This window comes from Hippopotamus amphibius, chromosome 14 (genome assembly GCF_030028045.1).
Source record: "Hippopotamus amphibius kiboko isolate mHipAmp2 chromosome 14, mHipAmp2.hap2, whole genome shotgun sequence".
Classification (NCBI taxonomy): Eukaryota; Metazoa; Chordata; class Mammalia; order Artiodactyla; family Hippopotamidae; genus Hippopotamus; species Hippopotamus amphibius.
In genome coordinates, this window is record NC_080199.1 from 17,309,005 (window position 1) to 17,337,002 (window position 27,998).

At 43.5% G+C, this 27,998-nt stretch overlaps 1 protein-coding gene across 1 annotated transcript in view; it reads right to left on the bottom strand.

The window, feature by feature from the left end:
* LOC130835938 (ATP-binding cassette sub-family C member 4-like) overlaps window positions 1–27,998 on the bottom strand; it is a 145,440-nt gene that overhangs the window by 87,798 nt on the left and 29,644 nt on the right. The window contains exons 9-13 of the mRNA XM_057707836.1: window positions 22,895–22,996; window positions 19,296–19,385; window positions 17,913–18,104; window positions 5,108–5,202; window positions 4,796–4,882 (exon numbers count right to left, since the gene is read on the bottom strand). Coding sequence (XP_057563819.1) covers window positions 4,796–4,882; window positions 5,108–5,202; window positions 17,913–18,104; window positions 19,296–19,385; window positions 22,895–22,996 — 566 coding nt within the window. The remainder of the gene's footprint in view (window positions 1–4,795; window positions 4,883–5,107; window positions 5,203–17,912; window positions 18,105–19,295; window positions 19,386–22,894; window positions 22,997–27,998) is intronic.

Consider the following 27,998-nt stretch of genomic DNA (forward strand, 5'->3'; position numbering starts at 1 on the left):
TCTCACTAGCCTGACAGCGTCGGATGAGCTACTAAACCTCAGTTTCTTCATCTCAAAACAACATCAATGACAACTCATCTATATGTTCTGGGAAAGCAAAGCACCAATGCACTCAGTAAATACCAGATCCCTCCTCTACTCCTCCCTAACCCACAAGTGGTCATGTGCTTTGGACTTAGGACAGAAAAGTCCTAAAGGGACACCCTGAACACTGGGTCTATGATCAGAAGCAAGAACCCGGGATGTAGACACATACACCATCACTTCATTCAGTCCAAAAGGATTCATTTTTCCCTTTGACATGTCTTAGCTCAGCTTTCATACATAAGCTTCTTGACTGAGTGACCCCCTCTTCAGATTTATGGAATGGAACTGTTTCTCCTTAACTCATAAGCACCTGCCAACAGTCCACAAAGATGGATGTTAATCAAATCTGATGGACATAGGGTTGCTATGTGCAAGATGGACCAACCCAAAAGTTGTAAAATGTTTTCTTCCTAACATTCCATCACAGATGAGGTAATATAAATAATTACAAAGAAGTGATCAGATTTGGATTTTTCCTAAATAAGGCTTTTCATCCAAATCTCTAAGAAAATACCCTATTTTCTGAGTTTTTAGACTAAAGATTTTCAAGTCATGCCATAAAAATGATTGATTCAGCAACAAGTTGTTTGTTATTCCTACATAAGTGCTGTGTTAATTCTATATACTATTCTATATAAGGGCTGTGTTAAGAGGGGACACACCCCCATGGTAGAGGGGATACAAATAAGAAAGACAGAGTCCCATCTTCATTCATTCCGTAGGCAGAGGATTCATCCCCAGGTCAAGAAAGCAGACAATGCTCTGCAGCATATAGAAGGGGACACACCTAAATGAGTGTAGAAAATGCACTATCGGGCCATGAAGTGTGCTCTGAAGGAAAAGCAAGGGAGCTGCTGCCTTAAATGGGGGTGACAGGGAGCCCTGAGACTATCTGGGGAAACATCCGTGGAAGAAGGCACAGCAGCTGTAGGGTTCCTGGGACAGAACATGCTGGGCTAAGGCATCTTCGTGCATTCACAGCTTATGGGGGGTGAGGAAGACTCAAAGGTCAAGTGCAGCCCACTGAGGACTGTGGGAAGACAGAAGGGCACAGGCTCCCCCTGGAGGAACAGGACGGAAAAGCAGGAACCTGTCTTTCACCTTTTTTCTTTGACCTGGCACACTGTTACCTGGCTCTGGGGGAGAGGGAGCAGTATCTACAGACAGACAGGTGTGAGAAAGTACCCGCCACAAAGCCAGCACAGCTGGAATACTGAGTGGGTATGGAGATGAGCTGGAATGGCAGATCAGGGCAGATGGCAAAGAAGCCTATTCTCCATTTGATGACCTGGAGCTGCATCCTGAATGTGAGGGGGGTCTGTGAAGGGCTGGAGCAGGAAGGGTCAACTGTGTAGACAGCAGCCTGGGAATGTGATCAGGACAAACCTGAGGAACTGGTGACGTGGGAGGTGGGGGTCTGGTGATGTGGGGCTGAAACATGATGGGATCTACAGCTGGACACAGGTGAGATTCATCAGTTCACCTAAGGCCTCTAACCTTCTGTAGGTGATAGAACCCACTTAATGTTTACAACGTACAGTTGTACAGCGCACAAACCTTAATAACCTGGGATATAGATTCATGACTGAAGGAAAGTGTTAACAGCAAGTAGAAGTGTGATTCATTCACTTTTAATACAAAACACTTCCCATTACCAAGCTTCGACAACACCACATATTGTTCCATCCAATTTTCTAACTTGAGAACATCCTCCAGTTGCTGCTGAGTGATTTCCGAAATTGCCTTCATGCCCCCTACCCTAAGTTTCCCCAAAGAATGTGGTTCTGATTAGCAAACAGCAGTCTTAACAAGATCAGTTCTATGAAGTGTGCATCCAAGGTCATTAAATCCAAAAGGCCGGAGAGGACTTTATACATACCTTCTGTGTTTGAAGAACCTGGGAGAGCTTTTGTGACAAGCACCCTGATACATGGCAAACAGAACACCTTCCTCTCCCCTCCCTGTGATGTGGATACGATGACCTGTATCTGGGAATGATGGAGAACTTGTGCAGATGCATAGGCAGGGAGAGACGTTTGCAAGTTCAGGGCAGGGCACTGGGAACAGAGAGGCTGAGCTACTTATGATGCCAAGAGGGCAGGGGGTGGGGAATCTCTGTCACACCACTAGCGCCCGATCAGGAGAGGGTGGGAAAGACAGCTGGAGGCCATGCCACATGTCAGCTGTCCTGCTCTCTCATGTTCTGAAAGATTCAATGCCACTTTGCACTTTTTTATTGTGGTAAAATATACATAACACAAAATTTACCATTTTAACCATTTTTAAGCATACAGCTCAGTGGCATTAAAGTACATTCACGTGGTTGTGTAACCATCACCACCATCCATCTGCAGAGCTCTGCCATCACCCCAACACTAAGCACAAATTACATACAGACTTTGGTGGAACCCGCCCCACTAGCCCTGCTTAGTGAACATGGAATCCCAGCTACTAGTGTCCAGAGCTCAGAGCTCCTCACACGTCTCACTCACACAGCTGACTCTGCTGAAGTCTCTTTACTTTGCTATTCTAGACCTGCTGTAAATCACTCATATCCCCCCAAATTCACATGTTGACACGTTACCTGCCAGGATCTTAGAACTTGGTGACAGGGCCTTTAAAGCAGTAATCAAGTTACCCTTAATTAGGGTGGGCCTAATCCAATCTGACTGGTGTCCTTAGAAGAGGAGACTAAGACATAGGGACAGAGACACAGGGGTACACGTGAACAGAGGAAAAACCATGTGAGGACACAGTGAGGAAGATGCCATCAGAAGCCAAGGAGAGAGGTCCCAGCAGAAACCAAACCTGCCCACACCTTGATCTTAGACTTCCAGCTTCCAGAACTGTGAGAAAATTAATTTATGTTGTTTAAGCCCCGCCATCTGTGACAGCCTGCTACAGACTGAATGTTTGTACCCTCAAAATTGAAACCTAATCATCAATGTGCAGGTACTGGAGATGTGGCAGTTGGGAGGTGATTAGGTCATAAGGGTGGAGCCTACATGAATGGGATTAGTGTCCTTATAAAAGGGCACCCACACGGCTCCCTCACCCCTTCCACCATGTGAGAACAGAGGAATCAGGCCCTCACCAGACACCAAATCTGCCAGCACCTTGACCTTGGACTTTCCCAGCCTCCAGAGCTGTGAAAGATAAATTTCTGTTATTTATAAGTCACCCAGGCTGTGGTCTCCTGTGAGAGCAGCCTGGATGGACACAGCCCTAGCAAACTATATAGGACCTGACAGTGAGAATTTCCAAATAGCTTCTCTCTGCTGCACAACCTGCGTCCTTCAGGCAAGGACGTGCCTGCTGTTCTTCTCACAGCCTTGCTTCTTCCTCCCTCTACACCTGTGCTTCTTCTACTCCTCCTTTACCAAAAGGAACTACATCCTATTCTCAGCCTCCACAAACCCTTTCCAGCCTGCAGGCCCACAGGGCACTTCCCAGCAAGCCAAGTGCACAAGGGGCTTTTCCGACTTCAGATGAAAACCTACAGCTGCCCACTTCTGCTTCCATTTAGCATTTACTATCCTATATTGAAATCCGCTAAACCTTGATTAAGCTGACCTTTTCCCAGGCATATTTCTTAACAAGGTGCAGATTCCTTACCGGCAGGAATAAGAGCCAAACGTCTTGGTCTCCCTTATTCTGCCCAGTGTGGGTCCTTCCCCTCTCCTGGCTCACTGTCCTCCTTTGTAAACTAAGAGGTTTTGTGTAATAACATCTGTAAGGGCACTGATCTCAGTGCACACAGTAGGACTTTATTAAGTGCAGCTGAAGGGCTCACTGGCTTTAACAAGGTGAACAACAGCAAAGGAACTAACCGTGGGGTAGATGTGGATGCTGCTTTAGCAAAAGCAAGTCCACGAGACTTTCAAAGAGGCCAGTCTAGACTCCATCAGAGACATCAGTCAGTGTGTGTTAGGACACGTTACACACAGAAAAACATCAGAGTTGTTCTACTTCAGGGGTTTGGTGTCAAAGCAAGAGCCACTGACAACAAATTCCAGACACACAAAGTGAGAGTCAGGATTTCAGCCAGATTCTAGATTCCTAGTTTCAAATTCAAGTTAACCCTACATTGTGGGTCTAAGTATTAATTCTAGTAAGTATCCATGAAGCAGCATGAAATGATTGAAATCATACTCAGATGTGGAATAAATCATTCTTAAATTCTAGACTTTACTAAGTATTTCCAAATCAACAGAATAATAAGTATAAACCAACAGGGCCTTTCCACAGAAGCCCTATGTCAAGTGCTGAAAACTTCACTTCTAACATGCCTTAAACAAATAATGGAGGAAAAGAACTGGCAGCCAAGTACCAGGTTACCAAGTCGCACCCTCTGATTTAAAATCCGTACATCATCGTTCTTATTCCTGGGGTCTGGGTCCACCCACAGCCTCTGGTTATCAACTGCAAGTAGCAGGGGGAAATCTGCCATCTACTCCTCAGCTCCCTAAAGCACGGACTCCACTGGCCTCCACACACTGGAAGCACCTTCTGCATTTTCCTATCTTGACCTCATCATGATGCAATTTTCTCTACGATGGATCTTTGGAGGAGGGAAGGGAGGGAAGAGAGGGACACCAGGGAAGAATGAGCTGAATCCCCTGAAGCACAAAGGCTTTCCTGAGCTCTCTTCCCTGATCTCTACAGGGTTCTTAAAGGCAGAAATGATAGGAAACAGGAGCAAACTCACTGTTGGAACAAGTGCCTGCTTACTCCTGCATCTACTGCGCTGAGCGGATCGTCCAGGAGGTAGATGTCTGCATCCTGATACACGGCTCTAGAAAATGTAGAGAGATGTCAGGAGAAGAACGCTTCACACCCCTGGATTCCATCTCTGAGTCAGGAAGGTGTCCAACAACTTGATTTTCTTTCCATGAGCCCATGGAAAGGGCCGAGACCCTGCTTCACACAGCGCCCACCCGGTGAGCGGGATCTGCATGCTCACCTCCACTAGGAGCTGTGGAAGAAGCAGGGGCAGGATGGCAACTGAAACACCATTTACCTTGCGAGGCTGACCCGGGCTTTCTGTCCTCCACTCAGCATGGTTCCTGCATCTCCTATCACAGTTAGATCTCCATCCTCCAAAAGCTGTAAATCCTACATGGAGATAGAAAAGGGAAAAAAGGAAATGATTTAAAATGTGTTCTCCCCCTGCCATCCTAACTTTTTAGCATCAGATCTTCATATAAGCATTTAATAGCAATGGGACTAATTTCATAATGACTAAGTTGTAACCTTCAACATTTAAAAGAAAAAAAAATCTCTCAGGCTTTTCATCTGTTATCATTCTTTAGTTTTTCACAGCGTTTATGCATTTGATCATTTTAACAGGTATTCTCTGTGGATCAACTATATGACAGGCATTCTTCAGGGCACAATAAATTCAGCCATGAGGAAACAAAGTCCCTACAGTTTGTTTCCATGGTGGGAGATGGACAATAGGGAAAATTAACATGAGTGCAAGTACTAAAGACTAGAAGAAAAAGGAAGCCTGCTTAGGGGGATAGAGAGTAAAGGAGAGAAAGAGCATCTACACTGGGGTCAGAAAGGGCTCTGTTCAGAGGTGGTTTGAGCAGATCTGGGGGAGGGGCTCACCCAGACCAGGAGAGGGGGCTCCACACAGAGGAATGAGCAAGTGCAAAGGCCATGGGGCAGATGCCCAAGGTTTTCCAGGACAAGCAAGGAGGCCAGGAGAGCTGGAGTCAAGTAAGAATGAGGGGCATGAGGGCAGAGACAGAGCAGGAGGAGCCCTGGTTTCACTCCCAGTAAAAGGGGGAGCGGAAAGGGGAGGATTGACATAGCCTGAGGTTTTTAAGGAATCACTCCTGCGCTTTGCAGGAAACAGACAGTAATGGGGCAAGGGTAAGAGTGGACACAAGTTAGGGAGCTACTGCAATAATCTAGGCCACAGATGACGGTGGCCAGGACCAGAGTGGGAGCAGTGGGAATGGAGAGACGGGTCACACTCCAGGCACATTTCAAAGGTGGAGTCAGCAAGACCTGCTGACAGGATGCGTGTGGGTTGTAAGAGAAGATGAGGACTGTGTTGCTTTGGGCATGAGGAAGGGGAAAGAGAGGGTCCCACTGACTGAGCTAGGGAAGACTGTGATGCAAGTTTAGGAGACTCTGCTTCTGGACAAGCTGAGATGACCTCTCAGTAGTGTCACGGTGCAGCTGGATATGCAAGTGTAAAGGTCTGTGCTAGAGGCACAAGCACAAGAGCTGGTGACCCAGGCTGGTGAAGGCACAGGACTTATTTTGTCAAGGAATGAGTGTGTCTTAAACTGGACATTTTGCTGATCTCAGCCTCAGTTTCCCACCTTCGGAGAAGGGATAATACCTGCCCCACGTCTTCACAGTGATACTTAAGGCAAGTGATAGAGTGACAGACAAGATCTGTACAAGATAAGGGAGCAAAAAGAGCAGTCTGGGGGGGTGGGGATCAAGATGGGAGAGGAATAGGACATGGAGCTCCCCTTCTCCCCACAGATACATCAAAAATACATCTATCTTCATGTGGAATGACTCTCACAGAATATCTACTGAATGCTGGCAGAGGACCTGGGACTTCCAAAAGAGCAAGAAAATCTCCACGTAACTGGGTAGTGGAAAAGAAAAATGAAAGAAAGAGAGGGAAAGGAACCAGGAGGTTCCTTTAGAAGGGAGCTGTGAAGGAAGAAAGGTTTCCACACAACGGGAAGGCCCCTCGCTGGTGGGGACAGAGAGGGAAATTTGGAGCCTCAGAGGAAAGGGCAGCAACAGATGGGCAGAGGGCAAAGCAGAGTAAGACCTGCACAGAGGGTCAGTGCCAACCAGTACTGCTCAACCTGAGATGCTTGTCTGCTCACCTGCTGAGGCAGGTGGAGGCTGGATGCTAAGGCTTGGGCTTTGGCGGTCAGAGCCCTGGGAGAGAACGAGGGTTAGCAACGTGAAGATAGCCTGAGGGAGCTAGGGTGTAGTGCGCCACAGCTGAAGGAGTCTGGGCAGAATCCTGGTCCCTCTAGAGGGGCAAGGGACTGTTGTTAGGGGGTGCACAAGGAGGGGGTGGACTCACCACAGGAGCTTCTTTCTCCATGGGCTCACAGACAGCAGGGCACCACCTACACGAGCTCTAGGGGCAGGTGTGAGCTGCGACTATTTCGGATCCTGGAGGTAGGAGTGGACCACTACCGCTGTCACTGCTGTGAGCAAGCACGGGTCACTGCTCACACCCCCAGGAAGACTGAGTGCCCCACCACTTCTGAGGGTCCTGCAATCTGGGGCCAACTTCCCCAAGAGAGCACAGAGGCACACCACAGTCTGTTATAACTTCCTGCCCATCTCTGCCACCACATGCACTTCACATACGTCCCAATTGTAGCTGCCTTATTCCTCCCCTGCCTGAGTAAGTGTGCCCCAATGAGCCACTGCTTTCACCCCCTCTTGCCTAGGTGGGGAACAGATGCCTTAGGATGGCCCACAATGCACAGGTGGGGCCAAAACCAAAGCTGAGCCCCAGGGGTGGTATAAGTAAGGAAGAGGAATGGAAATCTCTCTGTGCAGTTGCATGAGCTGCAGATTAAATCCCTGTGATTGGTTTGGTAAACACTGCATCTGTAGAATATGTTAATGGACAACAAGTGTTCCCCAAACTGAGATTAGTCTAGCTTTAGCAGCTGTGGACTTTGGGGGCAAGTACATGTAGGAGTTGAGTCAAGTCAGAGTCTGAGCTGCCCCTACAGTGGATCCAGAGACCTACCTAGAGGTACTGGAGGGCCTCCCAGGGAGGCAGAGGTTGTCTCTGGCTCACTGCAGGGGCAAAGACACTGACAGCTGAAGCCTCAGGAAAATATTATTATTTTTTTGTTTGTTTCATTTGTTCTGTTGTCATTGTTTTATATTTTCTATTTTATTTTTTCTTTCCTTTTTTAACGTATTTTTTCTATTTTTCTATTTTCACTTACTCTTCCATTGTTTTGTGTTTCTTGTTTCTTTTTTCTTTGTCTTGATCTTTTGATTTATTTGATCATTTTTGTATGTTTAGTTTTTTTTTTTTTTGCTTTTATTTTTAGTCTGCTTTCTGCTTTTGTTTTTTGTTTTCAGTAGTTTTGTTTTTATTGTTTGTTTTCATTTTTGAGTTCTTTTGTTTGTTTGTTCCCTTCTTTTTCTTTGTTTTTATTTCTTTCTGTGTCTGTGTGTGTGTTTGGTTTTGCTTTTACCATTTATCTTGGGGTTTTGTTTCTCTGTTTTCTTCCTCACCCCAGTTTTGTTTTATTTTTTGCCATGCCATGCAGCTTGCAGGGTCATGGTTCCCCAGCCACAGGTCAGGCCTAAGGTGGGGTGGGAGCACCAAGTGCAGGATGCTGGACCACCAGAGAATTCCCAGCCCCAGGGAATATTAATCAGCAAGAGCTCTCTTGGAGGTCTCCATCTCGATTCCAAAACCAGCTCCACCCAACTGTCTGCAGGCTTCAGTGCTGGACGTTTCACACCAAACAAAACAGGAACATAGTCCCCTCCATCAGCAGAGAGGCTGCCTAAAGTCATACTAAGCTCACAGACACCCCAAAACATACCACCTGACAGGGCCCTACCCTTTCAGTTCCACCTACCAGAGCACAGGCACCAGTCCCTCCCAACAGGAAGCCTACACAAGCCCCTAGACCAACCTTACCCACCAGGGGGCAGACACCAGAAGCAAGAGGAACTACGACCCTGCAGCCTGCAGAAAGGAGATCTCAAACACAGTAAGTTACACAAAATGAGATGATAGAAATATGTTACAGAAGAAGGAGCAATGTAAAAACCCACAGGACCAAATAAATGAAGAGGAAACAGGCAATCTACCTGAGAAAAAATTCAGAGTAATGATGGTAAAGATGATCCAAGATTGTGGAAATAGAATGAAGGCACGGATTGAGAAAATACAAGAAATGTTTAATAAGGACCTAGAAGAACTAAAGAATAAATAAACACTAATGAACCACACAATAACTGAAATGAAAAATACACTGGAAGGAATCAATAGCAGAATAACTGAGGCATGAGAACAGATGAGTAAGCTAGAAGACAGAATGGTGGAAATAACTGCTGCAGAGCAGAATAAAGAAAAAAGAATGAAAAGAAATGAGGACAGTCTCAGAGAACTCTGGGACAACATTAAATGCACCAAATTTGAATTATATGGGTCCCAGAAGAAAAAGAAAAAGAGAAAGGGTCTGAGAAAACATTTCAAGAGATTATAGGTGAAAACTTCCCTAACACAATAAAGGAAATAGCCACCCAAGTCCAGGAAGTGAGAGAATCCCATACAGGATAAACTCAAGGAGAAACATGCTGAGACACATATTACTCAAACTAACAAAAATTAAATACAAAGAAAAAATATTAAAAGCAGCAAGGGAAAAGCAACAAATAACATACAGGGGAATCCCCATAAGGTTATCAGCTGATTCGTCAGTAGAAACTCTGCAGGCCAGAAGGGAGTGGCAGGATATATTTAAAGTGATGAAAGGGAAGAACCTACCACCAAGGATACTCTACCCAGCAAGGATCTCATTCATATTCAATGGAGAAATCAAAAGCTTTACAGACAAGCAAAAGCTAAGAGAATTCAGCACTACCAGACCAGCTTTACAACAAATACTAAAGGAAATTCTCTAGGTGGGAAACACAAGAGAAGAAAAAGACCTACAAAAACAAACCCAAAACAATTAAGAAAAAGGTAATAGGAACATACATATCAATAATTATCTTAAATGTAAATGGATTAAATGAGCCAACCAAAAGACACAGCCTGGCTGAATGGATACAAAAACAAAAACAAAACCCTTTTTTATGCTGTCTGTAAGAGAGCCACTTCAGACCTAGGGACACATACAGACTGAAAGTGGTGAGGGGATGGAAAAAGATATTCCATGCAAATGGAAATCAAAAGGAAGCTGGAGTAGCAATACTCATATCAGACAAAATAGACTGAATACAAAGACTGTTTTAAGAGACAGGTAAGGATACTACAAAACAATCAAGGTATCAATCCAAGAAGAAGAGATAACAATGATAAATATGCATGCAATATAGGAGCAACTCAATACATAAGGCAAATGCTAACAGCTATAAAAGAGGAAATCAACAGTAACACAATAATAGTAGGGGATTTTCACACCCTACCTACACCAATGAACAGATCATCCAGACAGAAAATTAATGAGGAAACACAAGCCTTAAATGACACATTAGACCAGACAGACTTAATTGATATTTATAGGACATTCCATCTGAAAGCAGCAGAATACACTTTCTTCTCAAGTGCACACAGAACATTTGCCAGGATAGATCACATCTTGGGTCACAAATCAAGTTTTGGTAAATTTAAGAAAACTGAAGTCATATCAAGCATCTTTTCCAACCACACTATGAGATCAGAAATTAATTACAGGAAAAAAATACTGTAAAAAACACAAACACATGGAGGCTAAACAATATGCTACTAAATGACCAAGAGATCACCGAAGAAATCAGAGAGGAGATCAAAAATACCTAGAAACAAATGACAATGAAAACATGGTGACCACTGCTGCCTGGGACCCCATGACCCTGGTGTTGGCCCTCATCACACCTGGAATGGGCCAATACGGCCACATTCAGGGCCCAGGCCTTCGCAGATGCCCCAGCTTTTCCTCAACGGTAACATTTGAAGATTTCCTTTGTACAAAACTTGTTTTGAAGAATTCATTATGGAATAGCAGTAGGTGTTATAACAGAATGACAAAGTGACACAGGAGCTTCTGGGAAGAAGAGACCACATCTTTCCAGGGCAGTTTATGAAGTAAAAATTGGCATTTTTGACAGATTAGTAAGAGGTTATCATGCAAGAAATAAAGCTGTAGGGTGGGGAATGAAAAAAAGATGGCAGAGGAGTAAGACGTGGAAATCACCTTCCTCCCCACAAATACATCAAGAATACATCTACTTGTGGAAAATCTCCTAGGGCACACCTTCCGAATGCTGGCGGGGGACCTTGGACATCCAGAAAGGCAAGAAAATTCCCACATAACTGGGTAGCACAAAAGAAAAAAGGGAAAAAATGAGATAAAGGAATCCCGAGGAGACATGCCTCTCTGGGAGGAAGCTGTGAAGGGGGAAAAGCTTTCACACACTGGGAAGCCCCCCTCACTGACGGGGACAGACAGGGGAAGCTTTGGAGCCCCCGGAGGAGAGAGCAACAAGAGGAGTGTGGAGGGCAGAGTGGAAAGATTCCCTCACAGAGGATTCAGTCAGCACTCCCCAGCCAGAGACATTGGTCTGCTCACCTGCAGTGGTGGGTGGGGGCTGGATGCTAAAGCTTGGGCTTCAGAGAACAGACACCAGGGAGAGAACTGGGACTGGCTGCAAGAAAACAGCCTGGGGGAAAAGTGCACCACAGCTAGATGGGAGGGAGTTTGGGGGAAAGCCTGGGCTGGACAGAGAGGCAGGAGACCTTTCTTTTGGGGTGCTCAAGTGGAGTCTGAAGCTCCACGAACTCACAGGCTGCAGAGTGGCGCCTGTGTGAGAACCACCCACAACCCACAGCTGCTAAATCGAAACACAGAGCCTGTCGCCATCGCCACACCCACCGCTGTGCCCACTGCCATCACTGCCAAGGGTCCTGTATGTAAGGCAGGTCATTGGCCTCTTCCCCCCAGTGGAGGGTGCAGCCCGCCAGCTCCAGGGGTCCTGCATTCGGGACCAGCTTCCCTGGGAGAGTGCACGGCACATCTCAGGCTCACGTCGACCTCTGCTGCTGCAAGCACTCCCACAAATTTCAATAAGACTGCCATACCCCTGCCTCCCCTCAACCTGAATTTACAAGTGAGCCCCAATCACCCTTTTTCTCCCCTTCTTGCCTGGGCAGGAAACCGACCCCTGAGAGCAGCCCACATACAAAGAAGAACTGATCCCTGAGGACTGTAGGACCAAAGAAGAGAAAGGGAAACAGCTGCAGGAGAAGCAGATTTAATACCCACAATAGGCTTGATAGACTCTATATCTTTGGATCACCTGAATAGATGAGTGTTTCTACAATAAAGGCTATAGACTTAGGGGGCAACTGTGGACTGTGGGGGCAAATACATGCAGGACTAATACCAGATTACAGTCTGAGCTCTCCACAGTCCTCTCCACAGCAGGTGCAGAGCCCTACCTAGAAGTATTGGAGGACTTCCTGGTATGTTTGACTTGTTCCTGGTTTTATGTATTTGTTAATCTTTACTGTATACATTTGTATGTGGGTTTGTATATGGGTTTGATCACTCCCTTCTTTGTTTCCTCTCTTTCTCTTTTCTTTATTTTCTCTTCTCCTCTTTTCTTCCCTTTTTGCAAGTGCAAATGTGCACATTTCCTTGTATGATTTTGACTGTTTAGAGTTGCTTTTACCACCTGTCTTGGGGATTTGTCTGTCCTTTCCCTTTCCTCCTTTTTTTTTTCTTTTTTTTTCTTTCTACCCCCTTTTTCGCCATGCTGTGCAGCTTCAAGGGGCTTGGTGCCCCCAGCCAGGGGTCAGACCTGGACCTCTGAGGCAGCATAGTTGAGTTCAGGACGTTGGACCACCAGAGAACTCCCAACTCCATGGAATATTAATCAGCAAGTGCTCTCCCCAGAGGTCTCATTCTCAACACTAAGATCCAAATCCAACCAAAGGCCAGAAAGCTCCAGTGCTGGATACCTCAACCCAAACAACTAGCAAGACAGAATCATAACCCCGCCCATTAGCAGACAGACAGCCTACAGTCATACTGAGCCCACAGACACACCCAAACACACCAACAGATGTTGCCCTGCACACCAGAAGGATAAGATACAGCTCCACACAAAAGAACACAGGCACCAGTCCCGCCCCCTCCAAGAAGCCTACACAACCCAGTGGAACAACTTCCCCATTGGGAACAGACAAGAGAGTTAAAAAGAACTACAACCCTACAGCCTAAGGAAAGGAGACCCTAAACACAGTAAGTTAAACAAAATGAGAAAACAGAGAAAGATGCAGCTGCTTAAGGAACAAGGTAAAATTGCACAAGACCAGGCAAAAGAAGACTAGATAGCCAGTCTACCTGAAAAAGAATTCAGAATAATGATAAAGACGATCCAAGATTTCAGAAATAGTACTGAGGCACAGATGGAGCAAATGAAAGAAATGTTTAACAAGGAGCTGGAAGAACTAAAGAGCAAACAAACAGTGATAACAACACAATAACTGAACTTAAAAACACTCTAGAAGGAACGCAGAGCAGAATAACTGAGACAGAAGAATGGATAAGTTACCCGGAAGATAGAATACTGGAAAAAACTGACACAGAGCAGAATAAACAAAAAAGAATGAAAAGAATTGAGGACAGTCTCAGAGACCTCTGGGACAACATTAAACATACCAACATTTGAATCATAGGAGTCCCAGAAGAAAAAGAAAAAGAAAGGGTCTGAGAAATTATTTGAAGAGATTACAGTGGAAAAATTCCCCAACATGGGAAAGGAAATAGTCAATCAAGTCCAAGAAGCACAGAGAGTCCCATACAGAATAAACCCAAGGAGAAACACACTGAGACACACATTAATCAAACTAACGACAATTAAACACAAAGAAAAATATTAAAAGCAGCAAAAGAAAAGCAACAAACAACATATAAGGGAAAACCCGTGATAACAGCCGATCTTTCTGCAGAAACTCTGCAGGCCAGAAGGGAGTGGCAGGATATACTGAATGTCCTGAAAGAGAAAAACCTACAGCCAAGAATACTCTACCCAGCAAGAATCTCATTCAGATTCGACAGAGAAATCAAAAGCTTTACAGACAAGCAAAAGTTAAGAGAATGCAGCACCACCAAACCAGCCTTACAACAATTGCTAAAGGAACTTCTCTAGGCAGTAAACACAAGAGAAGGAAAAGACCTACAAAAACAAACCCCAAACAATTAAGAAAATGGTAATAGGAACATACACGTCAATAATTACCTTAAATGTAAATGGATTAAATGAGCCAACCAAAAGACACAGACTGGCTGAATGGATACAAAAACAAAACCCTTATATATGCTGTCTGCAAGAAACCCACTTCAGACCTAGGGACACATACAGACTGAAAGTAAGGGGATGGAAAAAGATATTCCATGTAAATGGAAGTCAAAAGAAAGCTGAAGCACCAATACTCATAACAAACAAATTAGACTTTAAAGTAAAGACTATTACAGGAGGGACTTCCTACATGGCGCAGTGGTTAAGAATCCACCTACCAATGCAGGGGACAGGGGTTTGATCCCTGACCCAGGAAGATACCACATGCCACGGAGCAACAAAGTCCATGCGCAACAACTATTGAGCCTGTGCTCTAGAGCCTGTGAGTCACAACTATTGAGCCCATGTGCTGCAACTACTGAAGCCCACATGCCTAGAGCCCATGCTCAGCAACAAGAGAAGCCACCACAATGAGGAGCCCCACACCACAATGAAGAGTAGCCCCCAACTCATCTCAACTAGAGAAAGCCCATGGGCAGCAACAAAGACCCAACACAGACAATAAATTAATTAATTTAAAAAAAATTTTTTAAATACTATTACAAGAGACAAGGAAAGACATTACATAATGATCAAGGGATCAATCCAAGAAGAAGATATAATAATTGTAAATATTTATACACCCAACATAGAAGCACCTCAACATATAAGGCAAATGTTAACAGCCATAAAAGGGGAAATCAAAAGTAACACAATAATAGTAGGAGACTTTAACATCCCACTTACACAAAGGGACAGATCATCCAAACAGAAAATAAATAAGGACACACAAGCTTTAAATGACACATTAGACCATCTCAACTTAATTGATATTTATAGGACATTCCATCCAAAAACTACAGAATACACTTTCTTCTCAAGGGCACATGGAACATTCTCCAGGATAGATCACATCTTGGGTCACAAATCAAGCGTCGGTAAGTTCAATAAAGTTGAAATTGTATCAAGCATCTTCTCTGACCACAATGCCATGAGACTAGATATCAATTACAGGAAAAAAACTATAAAAAATACAAATACATGGAGGCTAAACAATACGCTATTAAACAACCAAAGAAATCACTGAAGAAATCAGAGGAAGTAAAAAAATACCTAGAAACAAATGACAATGAAAACACAATGACCCAAAACCTATGGGACGCAGCAAAAGCAGTTCTAAGAAGGAAATTTATGGCAATACAATCCTACCTCAAGAAACAACAAAAATCTCGAATAAACAACCTAACCTTACACCTAAAACAATTAGAGAAAGAAGAACAAAACAACCCCAAAGTGAGCAGAAGGAAAGAAATCATAAAGATCATATCAGAAATAAATGAAAAAGAAATGAAGGGAACAATAGCAAAGATCAATGAAACTAAAAGCTGGTTCTTTGAGAAGATAAACAAAATTGATAAACCATTAGCCAGACTCATCAGGAAAAAAGGGAGAAGACGCAAATCAACAGAATTAGAAATGAAAAAGGAGAAGTAACAACTGACACTGCAGAAATACAAAAGATCATGAGAGACTACTACAAGCAACTATATGCCAATAAATTGGATAACCTGGAAGAAATGGATACATTCTTAGAAAAGTACAATCTTCCAAGACTGAACCAGGAAGAAATAGAACATATGAACAGACCAATCACAAGCACAGAAATTGAAACTGTGATTAAAAATCTCCCAACACACAAAAGCCCAGGGCCAGATGGATTCACAGGCGAATTCTATCACACATTTCGAGAAGAGCTAACACCTATCCTTCTCAAACTCTTCCAAAATATAGCAGGAGGAGGAACACTCCCAAAATCATTCTATGAGGCCACCATCACCCTGATACCAAAACCAGGCAAAGATGTCACAAAAAAAGAAAATTACAGGCCAATATCACTGATCAATATAGATGCAAAAATCCTCAACAAAATACTAGCTAACAGAATCCAACAGCACATTAAAAAGATCATACACCATGATCAAGTTGTAGTTCCATTTTTAGTTTTTTAAGGAACCTCCAAACTGTTTTCCATAGTGGCTGTACCAGCTTACATTCCCACCAACAGTGCAGGAGGGTTCCCTTTTCTCCACACCCTCTCCAGCATTTATTGTTTCTAGATTTTTTGATGATGGCCATTCTGACTCATCACCCACTTTTTAAAAAGTTCTTCCTTATAATCTTCCTTATAAACTTCCTCAACTGAGAGGCAGCACAGCATTATGGAAAAGGATGGAGTCTAGAGTCGTGCAGAAATGGATCTAAACTTGAGCTGCAAATGTGGAGGAGAGCTGTTGCATCTCTCTAAGCCTCAGTTGTACCAATTATAAAATGAAGATGGTAACATTAAAGGCACTCAAAAAGAATTAATAACTCATACACATTTTTATGTGTGTGCACACACACGCATGAGAGACAGACAGAAAAATGACTTCCACATGGACTCAGTAAATGGGAGCTATCATCTTACATTTGCTTTCCCCCTTCTTTTCCTATACAGTCTATACACCATTTAGTAAAACTCTAGCTCATTGCTGCTAACTTCACATCATTTCTGCAAATGTACAATCCCCCATTAACAAGAACCCAGGAGAAATAGAAGCCCATTAAATGAGCAATTCTGTTTTGTCCACATCATCCTAAAATGCTACTCATCTGATACAATCTGTGATGTTCAAGCAAAAATACTATTTCGTCACAAAGCGGATTTGGAACCTTCAACACCACATCTTTGAAAGTCTGCCCCAGGCTTTTCTTCACAGTATAAAAGGACAGTAAGATGGCCAGTCTGCACTGAACAGCCCTGGGGGTAGCCCTTTAACAATATTATTACTGATTTTTATAACCCAAAGAAGGTAACATAGTATTTTTCAGTATTTACTTTTTTTCTTTATTTTTCCCAAATTATATTCTCCTATCAGTTTTCATCATTCACTAATTTCACCTAAATCCCAATGTACAGTTAAATGTTTCATCTTGCCATTTTCTGTGAAACAATGCCATTTCTAAAAATACTCTCTTCCCCAACAAAACGAAGCAATACTAAGAAAAATTTTAAAGCATTTCATTTTCTTTAAATAAAAATACAAGTCAAAACCAAGTAGAGAAGGAAATCTAGAGACTGCAAGGGACCAAGAATGCAGTCTTGGTCCCTGAAGTGCAGGGGGCAGCTCTTACTGGACTCTGATTCAAACCACTGGTGAACGAGATTTCTCACTGAGAGGACTAACAACATGTAAACACAGATGAGAACCTGGAGATGTTCAGGAATTTGGTTTATTTTTCAGGTGTAATAATATGGTGATTTTTTTCCAAAGGCTTTCCTATCTTGTAGAGAAAACTAATGAAATGTTTACATATGGACTAATCTGAGGTCTAGGATCTGCTGCAGAATAGTCTGGGTGGGGGTGGGGCTGGTAGAGGGCAGGGGTAGAGACGCAGCAAGACTGGCCACCAGCTGCTCCTGGTTGGAGCTGCGGGCAGGGGGAGGCGGGGGCGCAGGAGGGCTCACTACACTGTGCTCTCATTTTTACAAACTTTTGTAATTGTCCACTAAAAATGAAGGTAAAAGTGAATGAAACTTGAGAAAATGAAACAATAACCTCCCCAAAAAAGGCATTATGTGTGTCATACAGCATGTATGCCTGAATATTTACCTAGAAGACCAGCTTAAAATATTAAGCAACAAAGGTCTTTCAAATTTAAAAAAAAAAAAAAAAAAGGAACTTTCAACAAACCTTATAGCTTAAACCAACACTCTCATCATTTGAAATTCGAGTATATGCAACTCAGAAGTCATTACTCACCTCTTCCAAAGCACAAGCCTTTATTACTTCTTCATATCGTTCTTCTTCATATTTCTTCCCAAATAAAATATTACTCCTCACAGTTCCTGAAAACACCCAGGGCTGCTGAGAAACATACGCGATCCTCCCGTGCACGCTGACCAGCCCCTGGCTCGGGGGCAGCTCCCCCAGCACAGCACTTAACAGTGACGACTGAAACAGACGGCAACACACACACGTGAACAGGCAGCACTCAGGACGGAACACACTCCGCAGCACAGCTGCCCCCACCCTGGGCGCTTGATAAACGATAGAACCCTTTCCTTTAGAACAGGATAAGGTACAGCCCTGGCAGATGGGACAGAAAAAATGGAAAATAACAGTATCAGTCAGTGTAAACTAATGGCTGATAAGGAATATTAACAAAATAGTATAACTATCTACTCTGCCCAAGAGTTTCCTCCAAATGAAGTTCTATACTGAGCAAAGTATAGAAATGTATAGTCAATGTTCTTAACTAGAAGAGCAGGATGTGTATTTCATGTATCTGATGTTTAACGCTGTTGTTCCTGCCTCTGGGCATCCTTTACTTGACAAATACCTGTTCTTAGAAAGCTATGTGTGAAGAATATATCCAAAGATGATTAATTAAAACAACTCTGAAGTGAGTTGTGTCTGAAGAGCAAAAGTCCATCATAAGGGAAATCATCACCTTCTCATGTACACATCCCACATTTAGGTTTCTGTATTTTGTTGTACAGAACACAGGAGACTAAGTGCATGTGCACATGTCCTTCAAATCTCTTACAACACACAGATGTGACGTGTCTGTGTCCACACCATCAGAGCGCTCACCACCCTGGGCTGAAATAACCTGCCTGCATATCTGTCTTGCCCCGGACCCTGGTTGCCTCTGGAGGCAGGGGCATAGGGGTCTTGCTCACATCTGTGTCTTTAGCTCCAGCACGTGGCTGCACACTCACTACACATGCACTGACGGGACCAAGTCAAGTCACATGAGGAAATGCTCAAAGCTTCCCGGAAGAGCCTTTACAACCTCCAGACTTCCTGGAGTGGGCATTGTGACAAAAAGAAGTCCCCACTATCTACTGTCCATCCTGAACAGCTGTCACATAAATCATTTCCTTGAGACACCCAAATTCCTGACAAGCAGTTTCCAACTGTGCAACATGAAGCACCAAGAAGGAAAACACAATGTGCATTTATCCAGATTTATTTGACCATGAAACCTTCTTACAGGATTAATGTTCATGGAACACACTTAGAGAAACACTGTTCCAGAAACACCCAACTCAAACTGTTACACACAGCTCTGGGCTCAACTCTGAGAATTTCATAGGGGCTGCGGCATTGCATCCAGCTGCCAAAAGCATCATAACTTACCTTTCCTGCTCCCACAGGTCCAACCACAGCTAACAGTTCACCGGGTCTGACAGTAAAAAAAACGTCTTGTAGGACTGGGGTTCCTGATGCCTACAAATTAAAGTACCCATTTCAGTAAAGTAACACAAATTACTTCAGAAAGTAGAGAAAATAACATAATAGTCATTGACATGCTTACATAACCCCTTCCTATTTTAAGATACCGGTGTCCTGGAGGCCTTTTCATCCAATCGTATCTCTTTGGGGATTTGAAGCAGCTTTAATTGCCTTTAGGAAGTCTCCTACTTCTACCAGATTTCCATATGAACACAGCTCTAGACGCCCATAGAATTTAACTAGTACAAATGACAAGGCACCTGCTTGAAATGCAAACTCCATGGTGCACATTAGCTTATTAAAATAATGTACTTAATAGACTATAAAGTATGGGAGGTTTTTAATTATAAGTTTTCATTATGACCCTTGGTTTTAACTATCTCATTAATCTCCACAAGGTGGCAGCATAAGTATATGATGTGCTTGGCCTTTTACTAATAAATTTTAATCTCCACTAATTTCTCCACTTTCGCTTGCGAAAGAATGAATCTCAGCAATGCTCAGCAAGCAAGGAGGCACTTTATATGATAAGTCACTCTTGGTAAATTAACTCTAATAAATAACAGTCAAAGCTGTAGTTTCATGAGAGCTCTAATTTAACACCACCACCAACAAAAACTGGGAAATAAAGAAATTAATTATGACATCATGGGTCAGAGTGATAAAGCCTCAATTTAATATGTGTTACATGCATTCCCTGTCCTGGCTAAACAGGGGCAATAAAGTACTTCTACTGTAAGAAAAACAAAAAACATGAAGGTACAAGTGACAGCACACAATCCAGCACGGGGGAGAAGGACAAAGTACTCATCGTGCCAATCACAGGTCGTATTCCTGAGAGACTTAAGGGTGTGTGTATGTCTTTACATATCCTAAGTGTTAAGAAAATTGTCAGTAACTGCTATGTTTAAAAAGAAAAAAGTGTGGTTACATGTGATTAAGTAAAATGCCCAAGAGACTAAAAGCACAGAGTCTGGATAATCTTCAAAATGAAAAATTTGTCTGGAAAGAACGGAACTGATTGTAAAACATTCACATACTAATATAAATAAATAAATAAATAAATAAATAAATAAATAAATAAATAAATAAATAAATACAATTATTTTTCATCACCAAAAAAACTAGTTTCATATTTTAGGAATTAAAAATCTATCAATAAGGAGCTAGATTTTAATACATGAGAAACATTTTTTAAGCTTCTCAACTCCTTTCTTCCTGACACTTAAGGTTCCTATTTTACTACTTTTCACTCAGTTACGATAACAAGATAGCCACCTACAAACACCAGCTTCCTGTCCCCACACCTCAAGTTTCTTAGGACCAGGCCCTGAGTTCCCTCCCTGCTCAGGCTTTAGGATCAAGCACTGCTCCACCATGACCAGAAGGGGGCAGCACTCAACAACTAAGAGGTACTGGGTTCCCTCCTCTCCTGGTTATCCAGGCTCAGGGGAGACTGACTCAACAAGGATCATCAGCTGAGCCCTGACTCTGTGTCAGACACACTTTGAAATCCCTGCCCTGTGGAGATTTGTAGGCTCCCACAGGACCATATATTTTAAAGCTTAAAGATCAAGACCAAGTCCCATCATTTCACGAATGAGACCTCAGTCCCTGACACCTTCCCCCACCTGCCCACCTGGCTGTCTAGTGGAGCAGGTTACAGAGCTCATGTCCATCTCCTGCCTCTCAACCCAGCATGGGCTTTATTCAGACTCAGCTTCTCCCCAAAACCCCCAATGTCTGTGCCCCGACCTTCCCTAGGGCTCTCTCACCCACGACCTAACCTGACAGCCCCTAATTATTAATGACCCCAGCACAGGGCACAGCCTTCCATAGGCAAGGCCAGGACAACAGAATAGCGTGTTTTGTACTACAATGCAAGTTGCACACAAGTCTGAGACATGTTATTAAATTCTTGAAAGAAGGACAAAATAGCCCATTTAAAAATGCTGCATAGTTTGGTACAAAAGAAATTTGGTAATGGGTCATTCAAACTATGTGTCAGCATTCACACGGAGTCACCGTCATAATGGAAATTTAGTGGTGTTTTCCATAAATGCTTCAAGTGTATCATGACGAGAAATACCAAGCAGGAGGTAAATCTACCCTATCAAGGCAGGAGGAACTGTCAGGGTAGGTCAGATATCTTGTGTGAGTTTCCATGTGCAAAAGGCACAGGGGGGGGACTCGAGGCGGGGGAGTCAAGGAAGGGAGGGAATACGGGGATATGTGTATAAAAACAGATGATTGAACTTGGTGTACCCCCCCAAAAAAATAAAAAAAAATAATAAAAGGCACAGGGATGTGGTTTTATATATTTGAGAACATACTATTGTTTTGTTGGTGGGGACAGCAGGCACTGAGTCAGAAGTAGGTGAACAGGATGCAGGTAGGACAACAGAGTCACAGGCATGAAAGGATGAGACTATAGAGTCAGGACACTTGCACTGTGGTCCCCACTCTGACAGCAGGCTGGGCTCCTGGGCTCTGCTCCAGATGGAGGACCCTCTAGTAGAGGCACCTCCTCCTTGAATCCCTCCAGCCCTGGGGGTGGGAGCAGCTTCCTGCCATTGCTAATCTCTGGGTTGTCTCAAGCATCACCATTTTGCTCTTTCCGCTTTTCTTTCCCCTCTTTCATTATGTATGAAACTAATTCCTGCATGGAATCCCCTCTCCCATGGTGTGGGTTCCGTTTTCCTGACTAATCCACACAGATATGGGAGGATGTGCACAGAGGACCACGGAACCCAGGGGGTGAGGGGAGCGTTTCAGTTGTCGGTAAAGCAGTTACTCTGGGTGTGCAATTTTGAGAACTTCTTGAAAGCCAGCACTGTTCTTTTCTGTTTGTCTGAACATCATAAATAAACCAAGTGTTGGAAAATCTCCAGTTCTCCCAGTCAGCTTGCCGCACAGTACAGCCCTTCAACTGGGAATCACTGGTGCTTACTATGCCCACCTGCTGTCTCCGCCCAGCCGCTGGCTGCCACCAAAGTAGCCAGAACCATCCAGAAGCTTAGGATGGGGGAGCCTGCACCCTACCCCACAGCGAAGATTCACAACATGGCCTTACTCTGAGTATAATAAGATGATCTGAGAATATCAAGGCAAAAAATGTACACTGATTCCGCAAAGCCTTTTGTCTGTAACAATTGACTATGTATTTGTCAGTTAACCCATTCCATACCGCAGCATTTCGTCTGTCCAATCAATGTAAATTCTAACTACAGACATATGTACTTTAAGTTCAAAATGTGCTAATACTTTGAAAGTTCTCTTGAAAATGAGATAGAGAGCAATATGTCAAACGTCTTAGGCTGATTTTACACTTAATCTCCATTAGCTACAAACTTTATTACTGATTTTCAGAATTTTTATAATATACCTTCAGTAAATGAGCAAGTTAAGTGTTACACCATGGGTAAAATCTCAAAATTCTCCAATAAATCTACGTCACCAGTAGTCTGTTAGCAGTCATGATTTTGCAATGGAAGACTTGTTACCTTATCCCAAAAAGCAGTGAAATCCTGCACATCCACTATCGTTTTACCATCTGATGGCAGCTGAGGGTTGCATTGTGATAGCTCATCAAGTAACAGAAAGTTCTACAGAAAAAGGAAAAACAGGATTGATAAACTGCAGGAACAAAGCACAAACAAAAATAATTGCTTTCCTGTAATTTGCAATAAAAATCTTTATACAGCCTACATATCATTTTACAATTGTACTTAAAGCATTTTGTTCACATCAGAACTTACTAAATAATATATACTATTATTACAGCATATAGAATATACAATCATATAATATAGTATATAGAGTATTTTAGATACATATGTATGTGTGTATGTATAGCTATATCTATCTATGTATATATGTGTGAGGGTGAGTCAAAAATTATCCACACTCCAGTTATATTAAAACTTCTGTTGGCCGCACTGCCTTATCAGCACTTTCCGCTCAAGGCTACTGTCTCCCCAGTCACTGTTGTGCAGGTGTGAACGTGTTACATCAGTTCACTTGTAACTGTGGTGCAAGCAAAAATGGATGCCCCACTTGTGATGTGCACTAAAGAAGAGCAGCGCACAGTGATTCTTTTTTTGTGGCTTGAGGATGTGCCCATCCGCACACTTCTGCCCACACTTTCAACACTCTGCAAAAACTTCATTTGGAGGTGTTAAAGCATCCTCCCTATAGTCCTGATCTTGCTCCACAGGACTTTCACCTGTTTGGTCCCCTGAAGCAGCCCTAGGAGGACGAAGATTCACTTCTTTTTTTTTTTTTTAAGATTCACTTCTGATGAAGCAATGAAGACAGTAGTGCATTCATGACTTGCAGCTCAACGTAAAACATTTTTTAATGAGGGAATATGAAAGCTTGTTGTCAGATGGACAAAGCATATTGAAAAGCAAGGAGATTGTGTCGAAAAATGATGTATTTGTCTTTTCTAAAATTTAATGAAAATAAACTCTATAGGCAGAATGTGGATAATTTTTGACTCACCCTTGTAAAATAAAGAGTTCCCGGCCACAAGGCTATCTTTGTAACTTCTCAACAAGTGTACTGGTTCCTCCTTAAGGAGAAAATATGGCTCCAAACTCCAACATATTTAGAACCTGGACATTTTATAGTTTCACCTTTGTGTTACCAACAACAAACAGGGGGTGGGGGGGGTGGTAGAAAACGATTCCATAAATATTTACTAAATCCCACCATGTGCCAAGCACCATGTGACATTGCTAGGAACACAGAGAGGAAAGCAATTCCCAGGCCTTCAGGAACGAGGTGGCACAGGACAGGCTGGGAACACAGCGGCAGAGACCCTGAACGAAAACCCTGAACGAAAACCCTGGCTCAGCCTGTTTTGGATCCTGACCTTTTCCTGGGCATTTAAATACATTCTGCTTTTCTCCTCTTGTGTGTTAAAATCAGTATCACTGCTTTTCCTTAACTATCACTTAAGTCATTGTTCTGAAAATGAAATTCATTAAGTTTCTGTATCTTAAAAAATACTTTACAAGCATCTTTTCACAATCACTTTTCTCTTTAGTCAATGCCTTCTCCCCTCCACTGCAGGAATGGCTGCATCTTCAATTTCTTGCTATTTCCACACCACTTAGCAGCTATTCAATGCAATGTAGCTGAATAAAACAAAGTCCTGTAAACCACTACAAAGCTTCATATACAGGAAAACTCCCTCTTGCCCTGAAAATGCTAGACACAATTCATTGAGAAAAGCTACAGTGGTAGAGAAATTGAGCAAACAAACGAGACCATCCCCAATCCAAAAAGAATGACATCCGAGTGGCTGGCAAAGGAAAACCTAAGCAGTTTTGTGAACAACAGAACCTCAGAGACATATTTTACTGGATGTAAAAGTCACTGAAGACTTCCAGTGCTCTAAAGTTAAGACCAGATATTTGCAATCCTATTGGAGTCATTCAATGCCAAAACCTTCAATCTCCCTTCCTTACTAAGAGAAAAGTAGAGGGACTTCTTGGGCCTATAGGTCATAGGTCATTCATTTTCTGTACATGAAGAAAGGAAATTGAAAAGATGGGTAAACAAGATGTGTAAACAAGAAGACAGGACACTATGGAAACCATGTATAAGTCTGCCCGTGGCTATGGACCATCACACCCCCTCCAAGGTGGGCAGGGGTGATGGGTTTCCTTCTTAGGGTTCCCAGTCATGACCTGAGCGAAAATCCTGGGAGCTGACCATCCAAACTACTGAGTCTCAGGCTGCAGGAGGCAGTGGGGCAGCAGGGCTCAACACCACACTGTGTGCTAAACTCTACGTGCCCAGCACAGCTCTAGCCCATCTATGGTCAAACCTCGCCTAGTTCTGACTGCCTGGTCAGTAAACTCAGGTGACCTTTTCTTCAACTCTTGCTGCCCTTTCCAGCTTCTAATTGGGCATTAACACATCTAAGTCAGAGGCAGAGAAAGGAAGAAAAGTGAACATCTGATCATTGCCTATTACCTGTTGTATAACAGGAAAGGAGGCTAAATCAGGCCAATGGGTGGTTGGTGAGGTGGGTCTTACAACAAACACCAGGGTATTTCAAAGCCTCTCAGAATCCAACACCAAGTTCATGCTCTTCTCCTTCCCAAATCTGGTTCTCTTCCAGTATTCCTTATTTTAGTGAGTCCAAGTGATTTTGCAGCCCCAAAACCCAAAGCAGACCACGATCCCTCTCCCCATACCAAAGACGCGCCCGAGTGGCTCTCAAATCTGGCCAAGTCTATTTCACCCTAAACTGAACCAAATAACCTCTCCTGGAGTATGTATTGCATTAGCCTCCTGACACGTCTCCCTGCCTCTGCTCTGGATCCCACCCCACCTCCCTGACCTGTTCCCCAGGCTGCAGCCAGGATGAGCTCTGAGACTAAAAACCTTGATGTTACCTGTAGGGTCCTGTATAGTCCCCTGCTCAGGCCTCCAGTGCTCTCTACTCTGCGTCTCACACATTTTTGGTTCCTCAAATGCATGGATCCCCTTCTTGTGAACTAAAAGCCTTCATTACATCACCATCCCCAGGAAAAGGCAAAGCATCAACCTCTCACCTCCCCAACCCTCACACACATAATTTTTCAGGTAACTTCCTCAGCCTTCCCAGGAAGCATGACCTCCAAAATTATACCAGCAACTTTGCCAAAGCACCTCATGGCAACTCAGACTTTTCCTTCCAAGGACTAATGACACACAAGCACAGCCACAGTGAGTTTCACTGTTCAATTCTTTATTAACCCCCCACTTGATGAAACAAACTCCAAGCAGGAAGGACTTCTCTACGTTTGCTGCCACTGTACATACACATCTAGCCTGAGCCAAGCTTCAGGTAGGTCCTCAGTTATTTTGTGGAGTAAGTGATGGAATGGATGAATAAATTCCAAATTTGCTTCCCAAAATTTGCTTGTGGGTTCTGTAGTTGTGGCCCACATGCCACAACTAGAGAGAAGCCCACACACCACAAGAGCCCACGTGCCACAACTAAGACCCAATGCAACCAAAAATAAATAAATATTTAAAAAAACAAACATGCTCAATGGTTAGGTATTTACAGGGGCCCAGACATGATGGAGCAGGATGGTTCCTTCAGTTGCACATCTTCTGAGCACCTGCTATTTGTGAGGAGTATGAAGATGAAGGAGGCACTGTACCCGCCCTTTAGATAAGTCTGGAGTTCAGGGAGGGAAAGAAATCCACAGACACATGGCTTAGTGAGGACAAAGTCACATCCACTAGCTCAGAGAAGAGATGGGGATTTAAGAGGGTGTGATGGTTAATTTTATGTCAATATGGCTAAAGCACAGTCCCCAGACACTTGCTCAAACACCTGTTACAGTGAAAGTATTTTTAGATGAGATCGACATTTAAGTCAGTAGACTCTGAGTAAAGCAGATTATCCTCCATCATGTGGGTGGGCCTCATCCAATCAGTCAAAGGCCTTCAGAGAAAAAAGACTGACCAACTCCCAAGAGGAAGAAATTCTGTCTCAAGATCACCTTCAGACTAGAGATGCATTTTAGCATAAAGCCTCACTGTACTAATCTTCTTTTATTTCATGATGGCCAGCAAGACAGTCAGACTAAGTTTGTTAAGCAAGTACGACTGAGTGTTTCTAATTATCCACAAGGCCCAAGAGCCCAGCCCAGGAGCCAGGCCAGCAGAGTCTACATGAACACCAGGCTGTGCAGGGCACAGCTCCTCTCTTTAGAGAGCAGGTCCACCAAGTCCAGTTGGGCTGGTTTGAGATACACAGATGGACACACAGAATAAGAGGAATATTCAGACCTATTCCCACTCTGGATAAGATCCAGCTTCCCTGGGGTGAGACCCCTCCCCAAGGCCCCATGTTGCAGGAAGGCCTAACTCCAGTCCGCTCCCTCCCCCTGCATTTCTGCAGCTTCTAGTGCAGGTTGGGCCACCCTGGGCTTCTGTTGGGACTCAGCCATTTACTGAAACTCTTGTTTCGGCCAATCCAGTATTTTATTCAGTGTCCATGATGTGTCCAACATGGGCCGGGCACTAATGAATTAGCAGATACAGTGTGCTGTCAAGAGGCTTAGAACACTCCTGTGGAGTCAGGATCACCCCACTTGACAGTGTTGGCTGGTGAAGGACTGGCCGTGCACATAAATGGAAGCCCTAGATCAGCATGAACGAAAGTGCTGGGAGAGGGTCATGGGGCTGCTGGAAGCTCAGCAGCATTTGCTTAAATCAAGGACAGAAGAAGGGGGTTACCCAGGGGGCCAAGCACAGTGAGCAAAGACCCCAAAGTGGGGATGAATGTGGCAGGTCACAGAGAAAAGCCCCTTCCCCCTGCCTCCACCAAAGGAAGGGTTGCACTAGGAAATAAACAGAGCAGCCAGTGGAGCCTAGAGTTTAAAATTTTGATTCTACAGGAAACAGGGAACATTTGAAGGTCTTCAGAGTAAATCAGATGATGAAAACTACACTTAAGGAGATATTCCACATGCCAGAAGGTACAAAGAAGGTACTGTAACAGTGGTTAAGAAGCCAGGCTTTGAACTGGCTTTGTACATTGTAAAGATGAAAGGTAAAATTCATGCTTACAGTTTAAAGTTTTAATTTTTATTT